A 17421-nucleotide genomic window follows, 5' to 3' on the forward strand; every position below is an offset into this window, starting at 1 on the left:
GGTACTGGGAACCGAACTCACGACCTTGCGCTTGCCAGGCAGGCGCTTTTGCCGCTGAGCTAAATCCCCAGCCCCAAAAAATAAAAATTTAAAAACCAAATATAAGTCAAAAAGCGATCCATAGAATTTTAAAGCATACTAAAACAAACATATCAATTTGTGGCAATAACTACATAAAAATAATTACTTAGGAACTTTATAAAGTATGCATTGTGTATTTTGACTGTTCATTCCTAGAAAGTATTCTAAGGACATAAAACACTAAGACATCAAGAACTGTTTGGTGGTTGGCCTTACTGTTACTAGTAGGTTTAGAATTATGTTAAAATTATTATAACTACATTGTAAGATAAAGCAAATTACAATGCACTATCTTTAGGGATCAGGATTTTCAGCGTAAAAAAAAGTTTGTAAGTACAAAAGCAAAGAAATTAAATAAAAGCCCTGTAAGCTGTCATTGGATGTGTGAACATCAGTATGAACCCATGGCTTTATTTTGTCTTTAAAAACATTTTTAAACATTTTGTTGGAAAGACTTAGGACAGTGGCAGTAGTACAGCATTTAGTATCCTAAGTGCCCCAGTTGCGGTTTCTACTATTTCCCTCTGAAAGGAGTGAGAGCTTTTTGAGAAATGCTGACCGTAGGTCTGGGTCAGGAAATAGACAAAATAAGCTGAGGATGTGGTATGCCAAAAAGGGAGGAAATTAATAAAAACTAGTGAGGTGGTGTTAGGGATTCAGGAGAGAGTTTGAAAGAGCTTTAAGAGAGAAAAGTTGGGCCATCGAAAATACTACTACAAGAGATTTAAAAATCCAAATATCTCAAAATTCATGCCTTGAAAATGGCTTTTAAAAACTACTCATCGGTCACTTGGTGGGAGCGGCCGAAGCTGGAAAGTAATTCCACGTGCAGGAGGAAGCCAGCCCGAGAGCCCGGGAGCTCCTCGCAGGCCTTTGCAGCTTGTTGCTGGGCAGAGAGGCTGAGATTAATCAACCTCTCGAGGGTGTAAAATAAACACTACTGTTCTCGGGCCGTTCCCGTTCTCCGCTCAGGAGAGAGGATCTCTGCCTGATCCCAGCTTTTTGCCTCTTGTCTATTTCTTCCTCATTCTCGCCACCGTTCCTTCATGGGGTACAACAGGAACCCAGTGGATCCTTACAGTCATTGTTTGGGGTCATTAGGGCATTAACTCAGTTCTTTGAAATCAGTGAAGGCAACAAAGTTAAGCATACAGCCCACCTTTCTTTTTCTTTTTTCTTTTTTTTTTGGTTTTTCTCTGGTACCGGGAACCAAACTCACGACCTTGTACTTGCCAGGCAGGTGCTTTGCCGCTGAGCTAAATCCCCAGCCCCGTCCCACCTTTCTTGTACAGTCTGTGTCTCCAAGAAACCAAGTGGTTAATGAGAAAGAAGACTTGTTTATAAAAGAATTCCAGTTAATACAGCAGGAATACTAGACTTAGAAAACTGATGTTTCGCCAGCCCTCAGAAGGACATGGATCTAGGCAGCAATCACTAGGTGAGAGGATGATGGGAAACACAGTGGAGACCTCAGGCTAACTCCCGTCCGAAGCCGCCAAACCGTCTCAGTATTGTAACAGTTGTGGCAGCCAGACGTGACGTGCCTCGTGGTACGTCAGAACAGGAAGTGCTCAGCTATGTTCCTGAAATATCCTTGTCCCCCAGATTGAACATGACTCCAACTTAGCCTAACGTGAATCTGTCAGCTTATGGGAAGTCAGGCACTGGAAGAACAAGTGAACGATACCTTGAGGAGACCATCAGATCCAAAATGTGGGACATTTTATAGGTTAAAGGACTTGTTCTCTCTAATACTGACACAAAAGAGAAAAAGATCCGGGAGGGGAGTTGTGTGAAAAAGGAGAGATTTAAGTAACATGAAGACCAAAGCAAATAAAAGGCCCACACTTAAAAAAAAAAGGAGCACACTGGCTGTGGTGTTAGGAGTAGAGCAGAGAAGATCTGGGTAAGAAAGAGGGAAAAGACGGGCTGTGTGTGGCTCAGAGGTGGGGTGCTTGCCGAGCACGTGGGGGGCCTGGGTTCCATCACCACCGCTGAAAAACAAAAACAACAAAAGAACTGTTAGAAAATTCCAAGTAAGATTGTAGACAGGATGATACAGGACGGTATGTGGCTGGATCCTGGATGTATTTGGAAGGAGCAGCCAACAGGATTTGCTAACGGGCAGATAACGTGAGAAGTTTTGGAGTCCATGACTCCAAGGTTGGGCTAAAGCGCTAGAACAGTGGAGGTGCCTTTACTGAAATGCGGGTGACCGAGGGAGCAGCCGCTAGCTGGGGAAGTGTTGGGAGTAACTTTCCTCAGAACTCTGCGTCCTCAGCCCGAGGGGCCTTTTGAGTATCCATCTGTGTGTGAGGCGAAGAGGCCCAGGGTGTATGTGTAGAGTATTGAAGAGGCCCCAGGCAGGAGACCTGCACCTGGGAGTCCTCAGCAGGCAGATGGTATTCAAAGCCGTGAAATTAGGATGGAAGAACAAAGGGAGAGAATGAAGCTGGAAGACAAGTTCCAGGACACCTGTGAAGTCAGCAGCAGGAACAAGAAGGCACCCTACGGGTATACAAAGGAGGCAAAGAAGGAAGGGGTGATCTGTCGTGTCAGACACTCCTGGCAGATCGGGAAAGGTAAGGGCAAATTTCACCTTCATACTGAGCAACCAGGGATCATCAATAAAATTGCTAAGTGAAGTCTCAGCTGACAGTAGTGGGCTCGGGAAAACCTGGTGTGGGAGAAGGTAAGAGGATAGCTCTTTTGAGGAGCTTGGAGAAGAGAAAGCTAGTGTATTGGCTGGATGGCAAAGTGCACTCTGTTGGAGGGTTGCCTTTGTTGAGAATCACTTCTGCCTTTCAGGAGGTATTTTTGTGACAGTATCTTTTCCTCCAACTTCTTTTTTTTTTTTCCCCCCCTGGTACCAGGAATCGAACTCAGGACCTTGCGCTTGCCAGGCAGGCGCTGTGCTCCTGAGCTAAATCCCCAGCCCCCAACTTTTTATTTTTGACAAGTATCAAATCACTGAAAAGTGAATACTGTGTATACTTCATCTACTTTAACCCACTGTTTAACCATTTTCTTCTTAGGTCTATAAGTGTATAAGAAATTATCTCGCTTGTCCAGACCAAAATAAGAAGTTGGAATCCAGAGGCAGCAAAAGTGGGGCTTTTAATCCAAAGTCTTGCAAGAGTGGCGCCTGTGCAGAGGCGGGCACATGCCTGTGGTGACGCTGTGTGTTTTCCCTCCTAACTCACAGGAGTCCCTCCCCATCCCTGGGACCCGGGGTTCACAGTCTGTCCCTCTCAATCCATTTCATCCCACACCTGTTGTCCACCCCGTCTTCTTGTCCCCTCCTCCCTCTGTAGTTCTCTCCGTAGTTATTTTTAGCCTCTTGGTTTCCAGGATTCAAGAAAATCTGTCTCTGGAGTCTTTTAACAGCCTGCACGTCCTTGTCTGCTAGTTGACCAAGCTACGGCTAAGAATAAGGGCTTGCTAAGCAGTTAATAAAGTATGGACCAATTAAAAATATTTTTACCCCTTACAGTAGATTTTTTCTGAACCACTTGAAATTGTAGACTAAAGTTTATGTTAAATACCTCATTGGTATCTTCTAAAACCAAGGACATTCTATCATTAGATCTAAGACATTTAATATTGATACAATAATATGTGAAATACAGTTCATATTAGAACTATGTATTATTTTTGCATCTAGTACAGAGTCCAGTCAAAGGTCACCCACGGCTTGTGAGCATCATCACATCCTGAGGGACTTTTTTTTTAGGATTGGAGAAATAATAGTACATGTACTTGCTGACTTAAAATCTAGTAAAAAATGAAAACTGAGGGTGCAGTGCAGTAAAGGAGTAGCTGCCATGTCATAAACCTGAGAAGGTGCGGGAAGACGGGATGTAGCTGTAACGGAGGGGGTCTTCAATGGGAGTGGGATGGTACAACTGCAGTGGGAGAAGAGGCAGAAGGGGTGGCGGGGAATGAACACCTTGTAGCGGCTGGAGGAAATTCTCTTTTGATGGCTTTTACTTCCTTGGTGAAATAAGAGTGGTATTCATCTGAGAGGAAGGGAAGGAAAATAGGTATTCCGTGTTCTCTCCTGCACAGTGGCCCGCCCTCATGTTGTTGGGTGTACTTGTTTTCCTACTTTTACTTGGCCCAAACTTGCTCTGCAGAGCCTGTTTCTTTCCCTGCCTTTAATAAAACTTTACTGCCATTTAAAAAAAGGAGATGAAGTCTGAGTCATCTTTAATCTAGGGCATGTATTATTACTGAACATACATGAAGGAAGGCTTTCCTATGGGTGCATTTTTTTGTGTGTGTGTGTGGTACTGGGACTAGGGGTGCATTTTTATGGATGGTCTTTATTTTTATTTTTGAGGGTCTCACTATATACTTCAGTTCAGGTTGGCCTTGAACGAATTAATTATGTAGCCCAGGCTTGCCTCAAACTTGCGGTGATACTCCTGCCTCAGCCTCCCAGGATAGTATTACAGGTGTGTACCACCATGCCCGGCTGTTTGTGGATACCCTTAAGAAATTCTCTTACAGACCTTCAATTTGTGTAGGTACACTTCCCTAAGAAAAATCCACCTGAGAAAGAGCCTCTTCATAGGATCCCTCCCACTTTACAAGAATAGGCAGCCCCTCACCTGTCCCAAATCTGAAGTCATTCTGTCCCCTTCACCTTGTCCCTGCTTCTTGTCTGCAGGTTGACTTTTGTTGTGTGTGCCCTGCTAAGCTACACCCCAAGCCTCTTTTTGCCCCCCTAGTTCATAAAAATACTACTTTCTGGAAGCCGAATGTGCTTCTTAATGACCTTTTCTCCCAAGATTCCCGAAGCGTCTGATCCTGGTAGGGAGGTAGCACTCACTGCCCGTTTCTTTTGTGTCTCACCTCAGCCTTCCCAGCGTGCATCTTTCTGTTTCTTCCCCCCCTCACTTTGCTGCCCCATTTTCTGTGACCGTTGTCTTTATTCTGGTTTCAGGCGTGGTCTCGGTGGAAGGAGCAGCTCCTGCTGAGCCAGAGGGGGAGGTGGAAGCTGGTCTCCGCAGTACAGCATCATCGGTGGTGGCAAAAGAGGAAGTTCCTGAGGGCCTGGCTTGAATACCTGAACATGTGCAGAGTAAAGAGACAGCGGGATGGTGGGTTGGAAGCCCTCGCTGCCCCAGACAGAGAAGTTAGGCACAAGATCCACTCATTTCCCTGTTGCCAGTAGTACTTTATGAAGAAATATAGCCACAAATTTTTGTGAAAGGAAATTGAGGAGAAAATTACATCGTTCTGTTTCCATTCTTTTTATGTAGTTTTGCTGGCCTCAAACTCTCAGAGATCCACCTGCCTCAGCCTCCTAAGTGCTAGGATTACAGGCATGCACCACTACACCTGGTGAAAATGATATCATTCTCAATTTACATGTATTTCCTCATAGTGTTTAGTTCTATACATCTGTTTTATGCAAATAGGATTCTAACTGTGATTGAAACATATTTTTTTTTTTTTTTGGTACCAGGAATCAAACTCAGGACCTTGCACTTGCCAGGCAGGCACTTGTGCCACTGAGCTACATCCCTGGCCCCTGAAGCATATATTTTATGTCACACAAGGCTGTTGATATTGTGATTAATTTGTTACCTACAATTTTGTATTATACTTTTTTACACTGTCCTATGCCTATTCATCATAAATGTTACCTTTTTCATAAATATTATTTGTAAATGAGTATTCATATTTTTTAAGATGGTTTACCTTAATTTACTTAATCTTTTCCTATTATAGATACTCAGATTCTATTTGTCCTCGGTTATATAAATGCATGTGATTTATGATTTTTTTGGGGGGGTACTGTTCCTATGGTTTAGTTTCCCTCTAGAAGTAATGAAGTATAGGAACATGATCTTTGGTACACACTTTTTACTTAAATTTATTTATTTACTTAGGTTTTTTGAGACAGAGTTTTGCTCTGTAGTTCAGGCAGGCCTGAACTCACTGCATAGCCCAGGCTGGCCTCAAACCTGCCGCAATCATCCTGCCTCAGCAGGAGGCAAATGCTGGCATTACAGGGTGCGCCACCATGCCCAGCTGTACTTAAATTTATTGAGTTTACACAAAAATGAGTCAAGCGCCATGATATGCTTCCCAGCTTTTGCCCATACCCCCACAGAAGTGTCCTAGACTGCCAGCACTGTCACTGGAGAAGTTTCGCAGTATCTGAAGACAGTGACAGCAACCCAGACACGCAGTTGCTCAAAGCTGAAAGATGAAGGCTTGAGGCTGTTGAGCGTGGTGAACTACAGACTAATGCGTGCTGCACCTACAGCGTTGCAGTTCAGAATGCACTCCTCCTGCTTGCTGGGTTTCCACTCATCAACCCACTGGCAGACCCAAAAGTGATGCACCTGGCAGCCAGGGTCAGCCTGGCTGAAAGCTCAGGGAGGCCTTTGCCACACTGCAGCGAGGGCTGTGTGTTATCAGCCCCGTTCCTGAGTCCCCCGGGGGTCATTCACGTAGAGGCAGAAGTAAAACAGCCTTCTTTGAAAGATCAGTTGCCTTTCTTACTCACCGGTAGTTAACGATAAGTGTCAGCCTTTGGATAGAACTGATTTTATTTTATTCTCCTTAAATCACCAACCTTTCTCTTTCCTTGGAGAGAGGAGAGGTAACTCAGGGATTCTTAATAACCTGTCTTCTTGAACTTTGAGGTGAAGGGTACTGGGGTCAGACTCAGGGCCTTAAATGTACTAAGTGTAAAAAAAAAAATGTGCTAAGTGTGTGCTCAACCACTGAGCCACATCCCCAGCCTAAAAACCTTAAGGATCCTTTGGGGGAGGAGCCTTGAATCTCTGCTCTTTGCCAGTAGCTTTACTTCATCTCACAGATCCTTCTAGCTCATCTCCTGAACAGCTCCTAAGTCATATTTCTTTGTTTCAGAGATGGCTGCGCAATTGCACCGTGTCACCGTGCTCCAGGTACACTTCTGTGACTGGCGCTGGGCCTGGGAGCAGAGGCAGAGCTTGCATGCCCACCAGGCCCTAGTGAAAGAGCTGGCCAGGAAGATGGCACTGCGGAGGGTCTTCTCGCACTGGAGACACTGTATCCTTCCAGCCACGCAGGCCCGTCAGCCACCTCGGGCAGTATAGTCTGGACCCAACAGTATGTAAACAAGTATCAAGAGGAAGCAATGACCAAACAGTTTAAGGCAGCTGTATCTCTGTTGATTTCTTTAAAAAGTAGTTTAATGAGGGCCATGCAAACAAAGAGTACTTTCCACATATATTTACAGTTTAATTAATAATAATTAAATGAACCTCTGACCAATTTAAAAAGTAGAAAGTTCGCAAGCCCTTTCTTGACACCCCCTCACCGGACCCCAGATAGTTTTATCCTTTATTTTTTCTGTTACCGTTGGTTTTCTCTATCCACTAGGTGGTGGAAGTAGCCACACCAGTTGGTTTCTTTTTTGTTGTTGTTGTTATTTTGAGACAGGGTCTTGCTGTGTACTTCAGGCTGCCTTGAACTCACCATGTGGCCCAGGCTGGCCTTGAACTTGTGGCGATCCTCCTGTCTCAGCCTCCTGGGTGCTGGAATTACAGCTGTGTGCTGCCACATCCAGTGTCAAGTCTGTTTCTTAGTGACACCATCACATGATCATAACTTCCGTTTAGGGCTGGGGATATAGCTCAGTGGCATACCTGCCTGCCAAGCACAAGGTCCTGAGTTTGATTCTTGGTACCAAAAGGAAAAATCCATTTATTTGAGCTTTCCATATTTGCAGCCATTCTGCATCATTCTCAGTCCTTGCAGCAGTCCTATGCAGTTGTTGTCACTGTCTCCATTTATAGATGGGAAGCAGATTCAAGGGGCTAAGTGACTTTCTAAGTCACAGTAATCATTGGCAGAATATAGACCTTTGGTCCTGTACATATGTTCTTGATCACTGTCCCTACCACATTGTGTTCAAGTGTGAGAATTTGGACTGCCTCAGATGTTTATCCACACATTCATTTGTTCATTAAAGAAAGTCCTTTTTTATGTTAAAGTCCTGCTTAAGTTCTGCTTTACAGGGAAACTCAAAAACTGTAACAGTGTTCATTGTCTCTTGGGGAAAATAGACATAATCAAGGATTTTAAAACATGGTGTGAAAAGTACTGTCGTAAAGCTTTGGGTCAAGTCCTATGAGGGCGGCTATGGCGATTCAGGCAAGGTAAGGTTATAACCCTTAGAGATGACACGTTCCCTCAGCAGAGAAGGTGAGAAGGGGCTTTCAGTTGGAAGGGACAGTTGTGCCGGTCTCGGGGGAATTGTGGGGGTGGACCCCTGTGGAGACTGGAGGCCTTGACTTCCCGGCAGATGTGTTACTGTGTAGAGAAGAAACTGCTCGGCGTGAGGTGGCAGAACGGCACCACCAGCGCAGCCTGCTGGTAAGAGCGTGCTGCCTGGTGCAGTTTTGTTCCTCGGCCTTGGTGACATCCATAGTTGGGGGTCCCTGACCTACCCTGGCTTGCACACAGTGCAGCCAGTTCTGGGCTGTGTTCAGGCACAAAACCCTGTTTCGTTGTGAATGTCCCTGTTTGTACTTTGGGTCCCAGAAATTAATGATGTGGGGTCAGAGCTTAGAGATGATCTAGTCGTGAGGGCTTTTACATAGTGGGACCCCTTTTTAATGGCAGAGCCTAATATAAAACAGAGCTCAAAGTCATGATGCAGAGCTTGAATCACGACCTTGGGAGCAAGGTCTGGTTCTGCTAGCTCCTCTTCCCCACCCCTACCACATATCTTTCAAGTCTGTGTAAGGCCTCTTGCATTCCACAGAACACTATATGAAATCCTGTAACTCTCTAACCTCAGGGAACTGCAGCCCAGGTGCAGGGCAGTGGGAGCAAATGAGCTTTGCTTAGGTCACGTGTGAAGCATTATTGATGGAGCTGGAGGCGGGCTTCCACCCCAAGCCCCTTGTCCCTGAGGACTCCTATTCCACTGTAGCAGAACTGCATTTATAATTATAGGAATGTGTGCAGTTACCCTTACATTGTAAAAAACAAAAGCAGAAAACCAAAATGCGCCATAGGCAAGATGCCTGCTTTTGTTCTTTTGGAGAGGCAAAAATTGATGTTTGGCCCCTGCTGTAGAGTTCTCATCCAGGTCATGGGATCCTCTGGGCCAAAGGTGAGGCTGTGTTTGTTCCTGTGCAGTACTGTGGACCGTAGGGATTGGTTCAGCCAATATTAATGAGTACCTGGTCGTGTTATGCTCCCCATTAAATCTCAGAGCAAAGAAACTGAGGGAGATGAGCGGCCTTGAGCTTTTCACCTGGTTTAGGGCAGTGCTCTCCTTTGCCTGTCCTTGTTTCTGTAAGCACTACTGATTCTTGATAATCACTTGTGTTCTTTACACAGAATTTTTGCTTCAGAGCCCTGAAAGACAACATGACCCAAGTTCATCTCCAGCAAATAAGAAAGAATCTCGCGCACCGGCAGCATGACATGATGGTGAGGGTTATCGTCTTGTTTCAAGGGACCCCTTCCAATGGTCATTCTGTTTTTGTAACCTTTGTGCCCAGAGATTTGTCCAGATTTTAGACTACAAAATTTTAACACTTGGCTAGGGATATAGCTCAGTGGTAGAGTGCCTGCCTAGCAAACACAGGCCCTGGGTTCAATCCCTAGTACTAAGAAAAACAAACAAAATTTTAATGCTTATTTTCTGTGATAATCCCTAGCTGCTAAGAGAGCAACTTGTTTTTGCCTCGTTTAACCCCATCTTTAATCTGTTTGCTAAGAAAATTAATAGTTGACGCAGAGATCAGGGACCATGGATTTTAACTGTCAGTAAAGGATTTGGTAATATAAATACATTCAGTTCTGCATTATAGGAGGCAGTGTTTGTGTTTCCATTGCAGCTGTTTGCTTCAGTAGTTGGTTTACCTGAAGTCAAAAAGCTGCTATCTTGGAAAGTTTTGTTTCTGAGCATAGGAGGATAGAACTTGTCATTGTTTTATGAAAATGTTCACACGTACAGAAACACAGAATAGTATAAAAAGATCTATATACTCATGACCTAGATTCAGCATTTATTAATATTTACTAGATCTGTTTTAGTTTTGCCCATGAATGATTTCCAAATGAATTACAGACATCCTGATGCTTTACACCTAAACATTTCAGCAAGCATCATTCCCAGAATGAGGCTAGTTTCTTACATAACCACTATATCATTACTATCCAATATCCAGTCCATATTCAAATTCCTACAGTTGTCCCCAAAATGGATTTAATTAAGGACCATTCATTATATTTGATAATTATGTCTCTGTTTTTTGGTTTTTTTTTTTTTTGTCTTTTTTGAGACAGGGTCTCGCTATGCAGTTCAGGCTGGCCTGAGCTCACTTTGTAGCCCAGGCTGTTCCCGAACTCACAGGTCCTCCTGCCTCAGCCTCCCCAGTGCTGGGATTGCAGGCGTGCACCACCACGCCTGGCTATTATGTCTTTTAAAACTTTTAAGCTAGAACAGTTCATCCCCACCCCCACTACACTGCTTTTTTTATACATTTACTTATTTTTTACATTTTTTAATTATAGTAAGATACACATTCCACAAAATTTATCACCTTAGCCATTGTGAAATACACAGTTCAGTGGTATTAAGTGCATGTGCAACCGTAACCATTATCCATCTCTGGAACTCTTTTCATCTTGCAAAACTGCCGCACTATCACCCATTAAACCCTAACTCCCCATTGTCTTTCCCCCAGCCCCTGGCTACCAGTATTCTTTCTCTCTCTGTGAAGTTCACCACTCTAGAGGCCTCATAAGTGGAGCTGTTTGCCCTTTTGTGACTGGTTCATTTTAGTTAGCATAATGTACACTTTTTCTTAAAAATGACACTGGCTTTTTTAAAAGGATGTACCCATTATTTTGTATAATGTTCCCTTTTAAATTAGTCTGTTTGTTTTGTATGTCACTTAATTGTCTTTATTCCATGGAGCAGTTCATGTAAGGTAGAAGTTAGATCTAAGGACTTGATTAATTGAAAATAAACATTTTTGGCAAGGCTACTTCATAGAGTGGCCACAGTGGTAAGATTAGTTTCAATTTCTAAAACGACTTTTGAAAATTTTTTTTTTTTTCTTTTTTCCTGTGGCACCAGGAATTGAACTCAGGACCTTGCGCTTGCCAGGCAGGCGCTTCTACCACTCAGCTATATCCCTGGCACTCTAAAGTAATTTTTGAAAGTGACATTTTCGGGGCTGGGGATTTAGCTCAGCGGCAAAAGCGCCTGCCTGGCAAGCGCAAGGTCGTGAGTTCGGTTCCCGGTACCGGAGAAAAAAAAAAAAAAAAAAAAGAAAGTGACATTTTCTCAGTGAGACTCAGATTAGGAAGTTTATTCATCCAGTATCCATAGACTGGAAGAGCCGTCTCTTCGCCTGTTGTGTTAGTCCAAATAGGTGCAGAACGCAGTCATAAATACTTTGCAAGCCCAAGTGTGTTGGTTGTTCCAGACAGTGGCTGCTTTGGGGGAGTTCGCAGTCTGTTGGAGTAAGGGCTCGCTACTAGGTTAAGAGCAGTCGTTCTGTTTCACCTGAGTACATTTCCATTTTACTTCTGTTTTGTTTCAGCTGCTGCGCAGGTTCTGGAATCTCTGGCAGTCTCGGATTGAGCAGAGGGAAGAAAAAGAGCAGCTCCCCTTACTGCGGATAGCCTGGGGCCACTACAGGTAGGACTCTGGCCTTAGCCTCAGCATCTCCCAGGATACTTTGTTATTCCAACTTGCATTTTGCCAGGCCTAAGTTAGTGGCAGAACTTTGTGCCACAAGTTAGTGCCATAGATTCAGAAAGGTCTTTTAGTGGGGAGACCTTACTGTAAACCACTGGTTCCTAGATTACATTTTGGCTTTGGCTGGTCAGATGGGGATAGAATGAGGATATTTGTACTGAGTTTTGCCGTTGTTCTTTAGGTGTTATGATGTTCACATCTTAGGATTTATGCTTTACTACTGTCAAAGGGTCAGACCAGGTGGGTATTTATGCCTCAGTCTTGAAGGGTAGAGGGAATGTTCTCAGGTTTGTTTGTTTTTGAGACAGGGTCTCTCTATGCAGTTCAGGCTGGCATTGAGCTCACTTTGTAGCCCTGGCTGTTCTCAAACTCGCAAGGATCCTCCTGCCTCAGCCTCCCAAGTGCTGGGATTGCAGGCATGCACCACCATGCCCGGCATGTGTTCTCAGTTTTTTAAAGCTCAACATTTGGTTAAATAAAAGCAGTACATGTCTTTGGAGAAAATTCAGAATGTATAGAAGGAAGGATAAAATGAAAATAAAAGTTGCCTGCTCCCTTCTCTACAATTCCTTAGTCTAACTTTTAAAATATAATCATTACTAATTTTCTTGCTGCTAAAAATATTCAATGTGTTTGTTTGTTTGTTTATTTATTTTTGGTTTTTTGTTTTTTTCCGGTACTGGGAATCAAACTCACGACCTCGTGCTTGCCAGGCAGACACTGTGCCGCTGAGCTAAATCCCCAGCCCCTCGATGTGTTTAATATACTTCTCTCTCCCTTTTCTTTCCCTTCTAATTTGCGTAGTTACAAGTCTAATTTTGGAGCATTTCAAAAAAAATTTTAATTAATTATTTTTGGTGCAGAAGATCAAACCCAGGACCGCCACGTACTAAACAGGTGCTCAGCCTTTGAGCTACACACCGAGTCTTAGAGCATAAAAAAGCCCCATCCCTTAGAGCATTAAAGAAATGAGTCAGTGAGAACCCTAATATTTAATTAACTCAAATCAGAGCTTGTCAAAGTATAGCATTATTCTAAATCTTGGTTCGTAAAATTGAGTGTGGCTCTTATTCTCGGTGTCACTACATTAAAGGCAGCGTGTCACAGGCCCAGAGAGTCCCAAGTAAGCCCCAGAGTTTGGCCCTAAAACAAGCAAGTTTGGGATCTCTGGGACATTTCATACATATTCTAAAAATACTGCACCTAGCAGTCTAATTAGATTTATAAGAAAGTTATCAAGGCCTGGAAGTGTGGCTTAGCGGTAGAGCATTTGTTTATCATGTGCAAGGCCGTGGGTGCGGTCCCTAGCGTTGCAAAAAGAGAACAAGAAGAAAGTTGTCAAAATGTTTAAGCAAGCCAGAGTCCAAAAACCAGGAGCTGACAGGTTTCATGTTAGGTATCAGGTTCTTATTTTCCTGTCTCCTAGAATGAAACTAGTAAGCCCATGGGTGACTTTAAGTCAGAAGAAGTAACTGTACCCAGATTTACCTGCCTTAAAAATAAAACAGGAATTTAAAAATCTGAAACTTGAAGGTGTAGTAGTAGTACGGTAGTAGTACCTTGATGTTCTGTGTTTTATTTCAGGGTAACATTGCTGCACAAGTGTATCAAATTGTGGTTACGTTATACTCAGAAGAGAAGATACAAGCAGGTATGGGATCCTTTAAAGCAGGTAGCTGTACTGCCTTACCTTCTTGAGCTGGCTTTGGAAAGACTCTTGGGAAAGGCCTATGCCAAGAGATCCTGCTCTTCTGTTTGCAGGGAGGAAAGAAATACAAATGTATCTCTTTTAGTCCCTGTTTATGTTGTCACAAACTGCGTGATTCCCATTCCTTCATCTGCTGGAAAAATGGAGGAAAGCAATGAATTCTTACGAGCCATTCATATGTATGTGTGTATGTATGAAATACATAACCAGCCCCCCCGCCCGTGCTGGAATAAAATCCAGTGGCATTCTACCACTGAGCTACATGCTTAGCCTGCCCATCTATCCATCCATCCATCCATCCATTCATTCATTCATTTTGAGGCAGGATCTCAGTATTGTAGTTCAGGCTGCCCTCAAACTTGCAGTCCTCCCTAGTGCTGATGCTATAGGTATGCGCCGCCAATCTGGACAGCCACTTACATCTGGAGTTGCATTAATTTATTGTACGAGTTAGCAAGCCTGTCGCCTAGTGGGACCTTCTGGAGATAGGAGGACATACACAGAGCATAAATGCTGTATCCTAGTGCTAAACAGGGTCACACACTCATGCACCAGTGGGTAGAGGACGTGCGGGTCAGATTGACTAATTAGTAAAAGCAGATTGAGAAAGCTAAATTGAGTTCTTTTGAAGAAGTACTGTACTTTTTGCACAACGGCTAGCCTTCAGGCTGCTCAGCACGGAGGACACAAGGATGATGCAAGGTAGCACAATTCCTGCTCTCACAGCCTAAGGATGACAGGTGCGTGTGATCGTACAGGCTGGGTGTGATGACTGGGAGCGGCTGTTCAGAATGCTGAACCGAGAAGGATTTTGAGGCCACATTCAGACCTGGGGAGGTGTGTGTTCCATTGATGAGGTCTGCGTGAAAAGTGCCCCTCTTCAGCAACCCATGGCCGCGAGTCAGCGGGAAACACAAACCAAACTCCTCCTCGTTGTTTTTGTGCTGCCCTCCCCCATCTCATCCCCATCTCTGCTAGAATCTAACGCCTGAATCTAAAAAGCTGGGCTGGTTCCCTACAGCTTGGGGACAGAATGCAAGTTTTTAGCAAGGCCCATGAGCTTGTCTAGGATCTGGTCACTGTTTCTCTACCCTTTCTCCCTGTTAGTACTCCTCCTCCATCACTGCACCGGCAGTTGCGCTGCCTGCTGTTCCTGAACGTCCTGCTCACACTCTGCACCTCACTGCGCCTGCAGTTCTCTGTGCTTCGCTGCCTGTGAAACTCAGGTGCTCCCTCGGCCCCCACCTACCTCTACCTGTGTAGTTCAGAGCATTCATCACACAGTTGTCAGCTGGCCTCTTTCTTCTCCCGGCCGGGAACTCCTTGTGAGTACAGCCTGTCTCTCTTCTCCTTAGCCCAGCACAGTACTTGGCAAAGAACTTGTGCTGACTAATATATGGATGAATGAACAAATTCACTGCCATTGATCATGGCAGAGCTTTTCTGAGGGATCACCTTGGTCGTGGAGGTTTGGATGGCTTGGCATTGGCTTGTTTTGTGTCACTTTGGCCTTCCACACTTAGAAAATGCTTAGAGTCACTGCATTCTTTGACATCCCTTTTGACTATGTGGCTGGGATATTATTATTATTTTAAAGAGTAAAAGAAGGATAACATAATAATAGGGGGGCTTACTGAATTACAGACAATGTGGTAGGAAATTATCAATGGTTGTTGTTTTACATATTGTTATCTACAAGATAGTTTCGCAGGAAAATAAATAGACAAATAATAGTGAGTTACATGAGAATAGTTAATGATTTTTCAATAGGTCACTCATTTATAGCTCTATTTATTTTCTTTAGAAGCCACTTTGAAGATTCCAAAGTATAGCACAACAGCTCTTGATAATCTCCTACCTCTTTTGTCTCTAACTCACTATTATTTGTCTATTTGTTTTCCTGAGAAACTATTTTGTAGATAATAATATGTAAAACGATAACCATTGATAATTTCCTACCATTTTGTCTGTAATTTACTAAGTCCCCCCTATTATTATGTTATCCTTCTTTTACTCTTTAAAAAAAAAAAAAAGTGAGTTACAGACAAAAGAAGTAGGAGATTATCAGTAGTTGTTGTACTATACTTTGGTATCTTCAAAGTGGCTTCTAAAGAAAATAAACAGAGCTATACAAGAGTGACCTATTAAATAATCATTAACTATTCTCAATGGTTGTTGTAGGAAACACATAATAAACTACATCCATTTACGAAATAGCATAGGAACAATACAAACATTACAGAGTTATGGACAGATTAATAGAAAAATGTCAATGGCTGCTGTAATACATGGTGGTATTTTCAAAGTGGTTTCTCAGGAAGACAGAGATACGCAAAAAAGATCTAACATGTAGTTACAGCCTAAGGGTTGTGAAAAATAGCGTATGACCTCCTCACCAGTGACTCCTGTCACTGAGGTGTGCCAGCCAGAAGGAAGGCCAGGACTGAATATGTGGCTGTTTTTGAAAGGACATTGCCAGTTGTTCTGTTGAATTAATTTAATGCTAGTTCAGTAGAATGTTAGGAGGCTCTTTAGCAAAAGACTTGAGTGCCAGGGTGGAAAATTTGTGTTTATTCCAGGTGGAAAGAAGAAGACCATTTTATTTCTTGGAGAAAGAGAGCTCTCCTTGGCCCAGGGACTAAGCATATTTGAAAAGTCAGTGGTCAAGGTTCTCCCACATACTGCTCCAGCTTAGTCTGCTTTTGAAGGCCAAATAAGCTTAAAGAATAGCAGAACACTATTCAGCCACTGCTTTTGAAAAAGCTTTAGCTAACAGTGTGAATGTCACCTCTTGGTGTAAATATCCCAGGAGCACATCAGTTCTTCTATTTTAGGAAAAGATAGGGCCAGGGATGTAGCTCAGTGGCATAAGCGCTTGCCTGGCAAGCCTGAAGTCATGAGTTTGATACCCGGTACCAGAAAAAGAAAACAGAAAAGAGGAAAAGATAAAACATTATTTATTGTGGGTTTTTTCCTTATTAAGAAGTAATGGGTACATGTACTAATTTCCCACAAGGAATGTAAATATTATGTAATATACACATGTACTAATAAACTTAAAAAAAAAATAATACAGAATGGCAAAATGTTTGCCAGTTTTTAAAGTTGGAGAATAGGTTTATAGACTTTGATTAGACTGTTGCTTCTAGTTTCATTTATGAATCAACAGTGCCCATAATGAAAAGTTCAAAGAAAAACAGGATACAGACAGAAAATTTTGGAAGTGTAGAAAGACATAAAAAGAAGGGGGGAAAAAGATAGTTAAAAGCTTGCCTTTTTAAGAAGGCATTTGGTAGTTAAACCTGCATCTTTCTCTGTGTGGGTTGAAGTACTTGTACTCATATATTCATGCACATATGTGCATGTACACACTATTCCAGTGATCTGTTGCTTTGTTAAAAATCATCCCAAACTCCGTGGCATCAAACACCAACCACGATACTGTGTTTAAGGATTCTCTTGCTCAAAAATTAAGATAAGACAATCACTTCTTGGCCTTTTGGCTAAGATAAGTGAAATTAAGATAAAACATAGTGGGTAGCTGGACATGGTAACACATACCTGTAATCCCAGCTACTTGGGAGGCTGAGGCAGGAGGATTGCAAGTTTGAAGCCAGCCTGGAGAAATTAGCAAGACCCTGTCTCAGCGTGAAATGAAAAGGGCTACAGCAGTAAAGTGGTAGAGCACTTGCCTAGCATGTTTGAGGATTTAATTCCTAGTACTGGGGTGCAAGGAAAGCTAGGTGTGGCAATACGCACCTGTAACCCTAGCTACTCAAGAGGCTGAGTTAGGAAGAGGTTTGCCTGGACTGCATAGTGAGAACTAGTGTCAAATATAAAGACAGCTGTGGATGCAGCTTATGGCTTCTGCTGCAGTCTTCTGTACTGAGAAAACAAA

The 17421-nt window shown here is 43.1% G+C and overlaps 1 protein-coding gene across 11 annotated transcripts in view; it reads left to right on the plus strand.

Moving 5' to 3' along the window:
- The window catches only part of Sfi1 (SFI1 centrin binding protein), a 77774-nt gene that overhangs the window by 39377 nt on the left and 20976 nt on the right, over positions 1–17421 (plus strand). For all 11 annotated transcript variants that reach the window (XM_013520410.1, XM_013520407.1, XM_013520408.1 and 8 more), the window contains 6 exons: positions 5030–5186; positions 6973–7134; positions 8393–8463; positions 9439–9531; positions 11658–11755; positions 13400–13466. In XM_013520410.1, coding sequence (XP_013375864.1) covers positions 5030–5186; positions 6973–7134; positions 8393–8463; positions 9439–9531; positions 11658–11755; positions 13400–13466 — 648 coding nt within the window. The remainder of the gene's footprint in view (positions 1–5029; positions 5187–6972; positions 7135–8392; positions 8464–9438; positions 9532–11657; positions 11756–13399; positions 13467–17421) is intronic.

Source organism: Chinchilla lanigera, unplaced genomic scaffold (assembly GCF_000276665.1).
Source record: "Chinchilla lanigera isolate Chin_1 unplaced genomic scaffold, ChiLan1.0 scaffold00054, whole genome shotgun sequence".
In the NCBI taxonomy this organism is placed as follows: domain Eukaryota; kingdom Metazoa; phylum Chordata; class Mammalia; order Rodentia; family Chinchillidae; genus Chinchilla; species Chinchilla lanigera.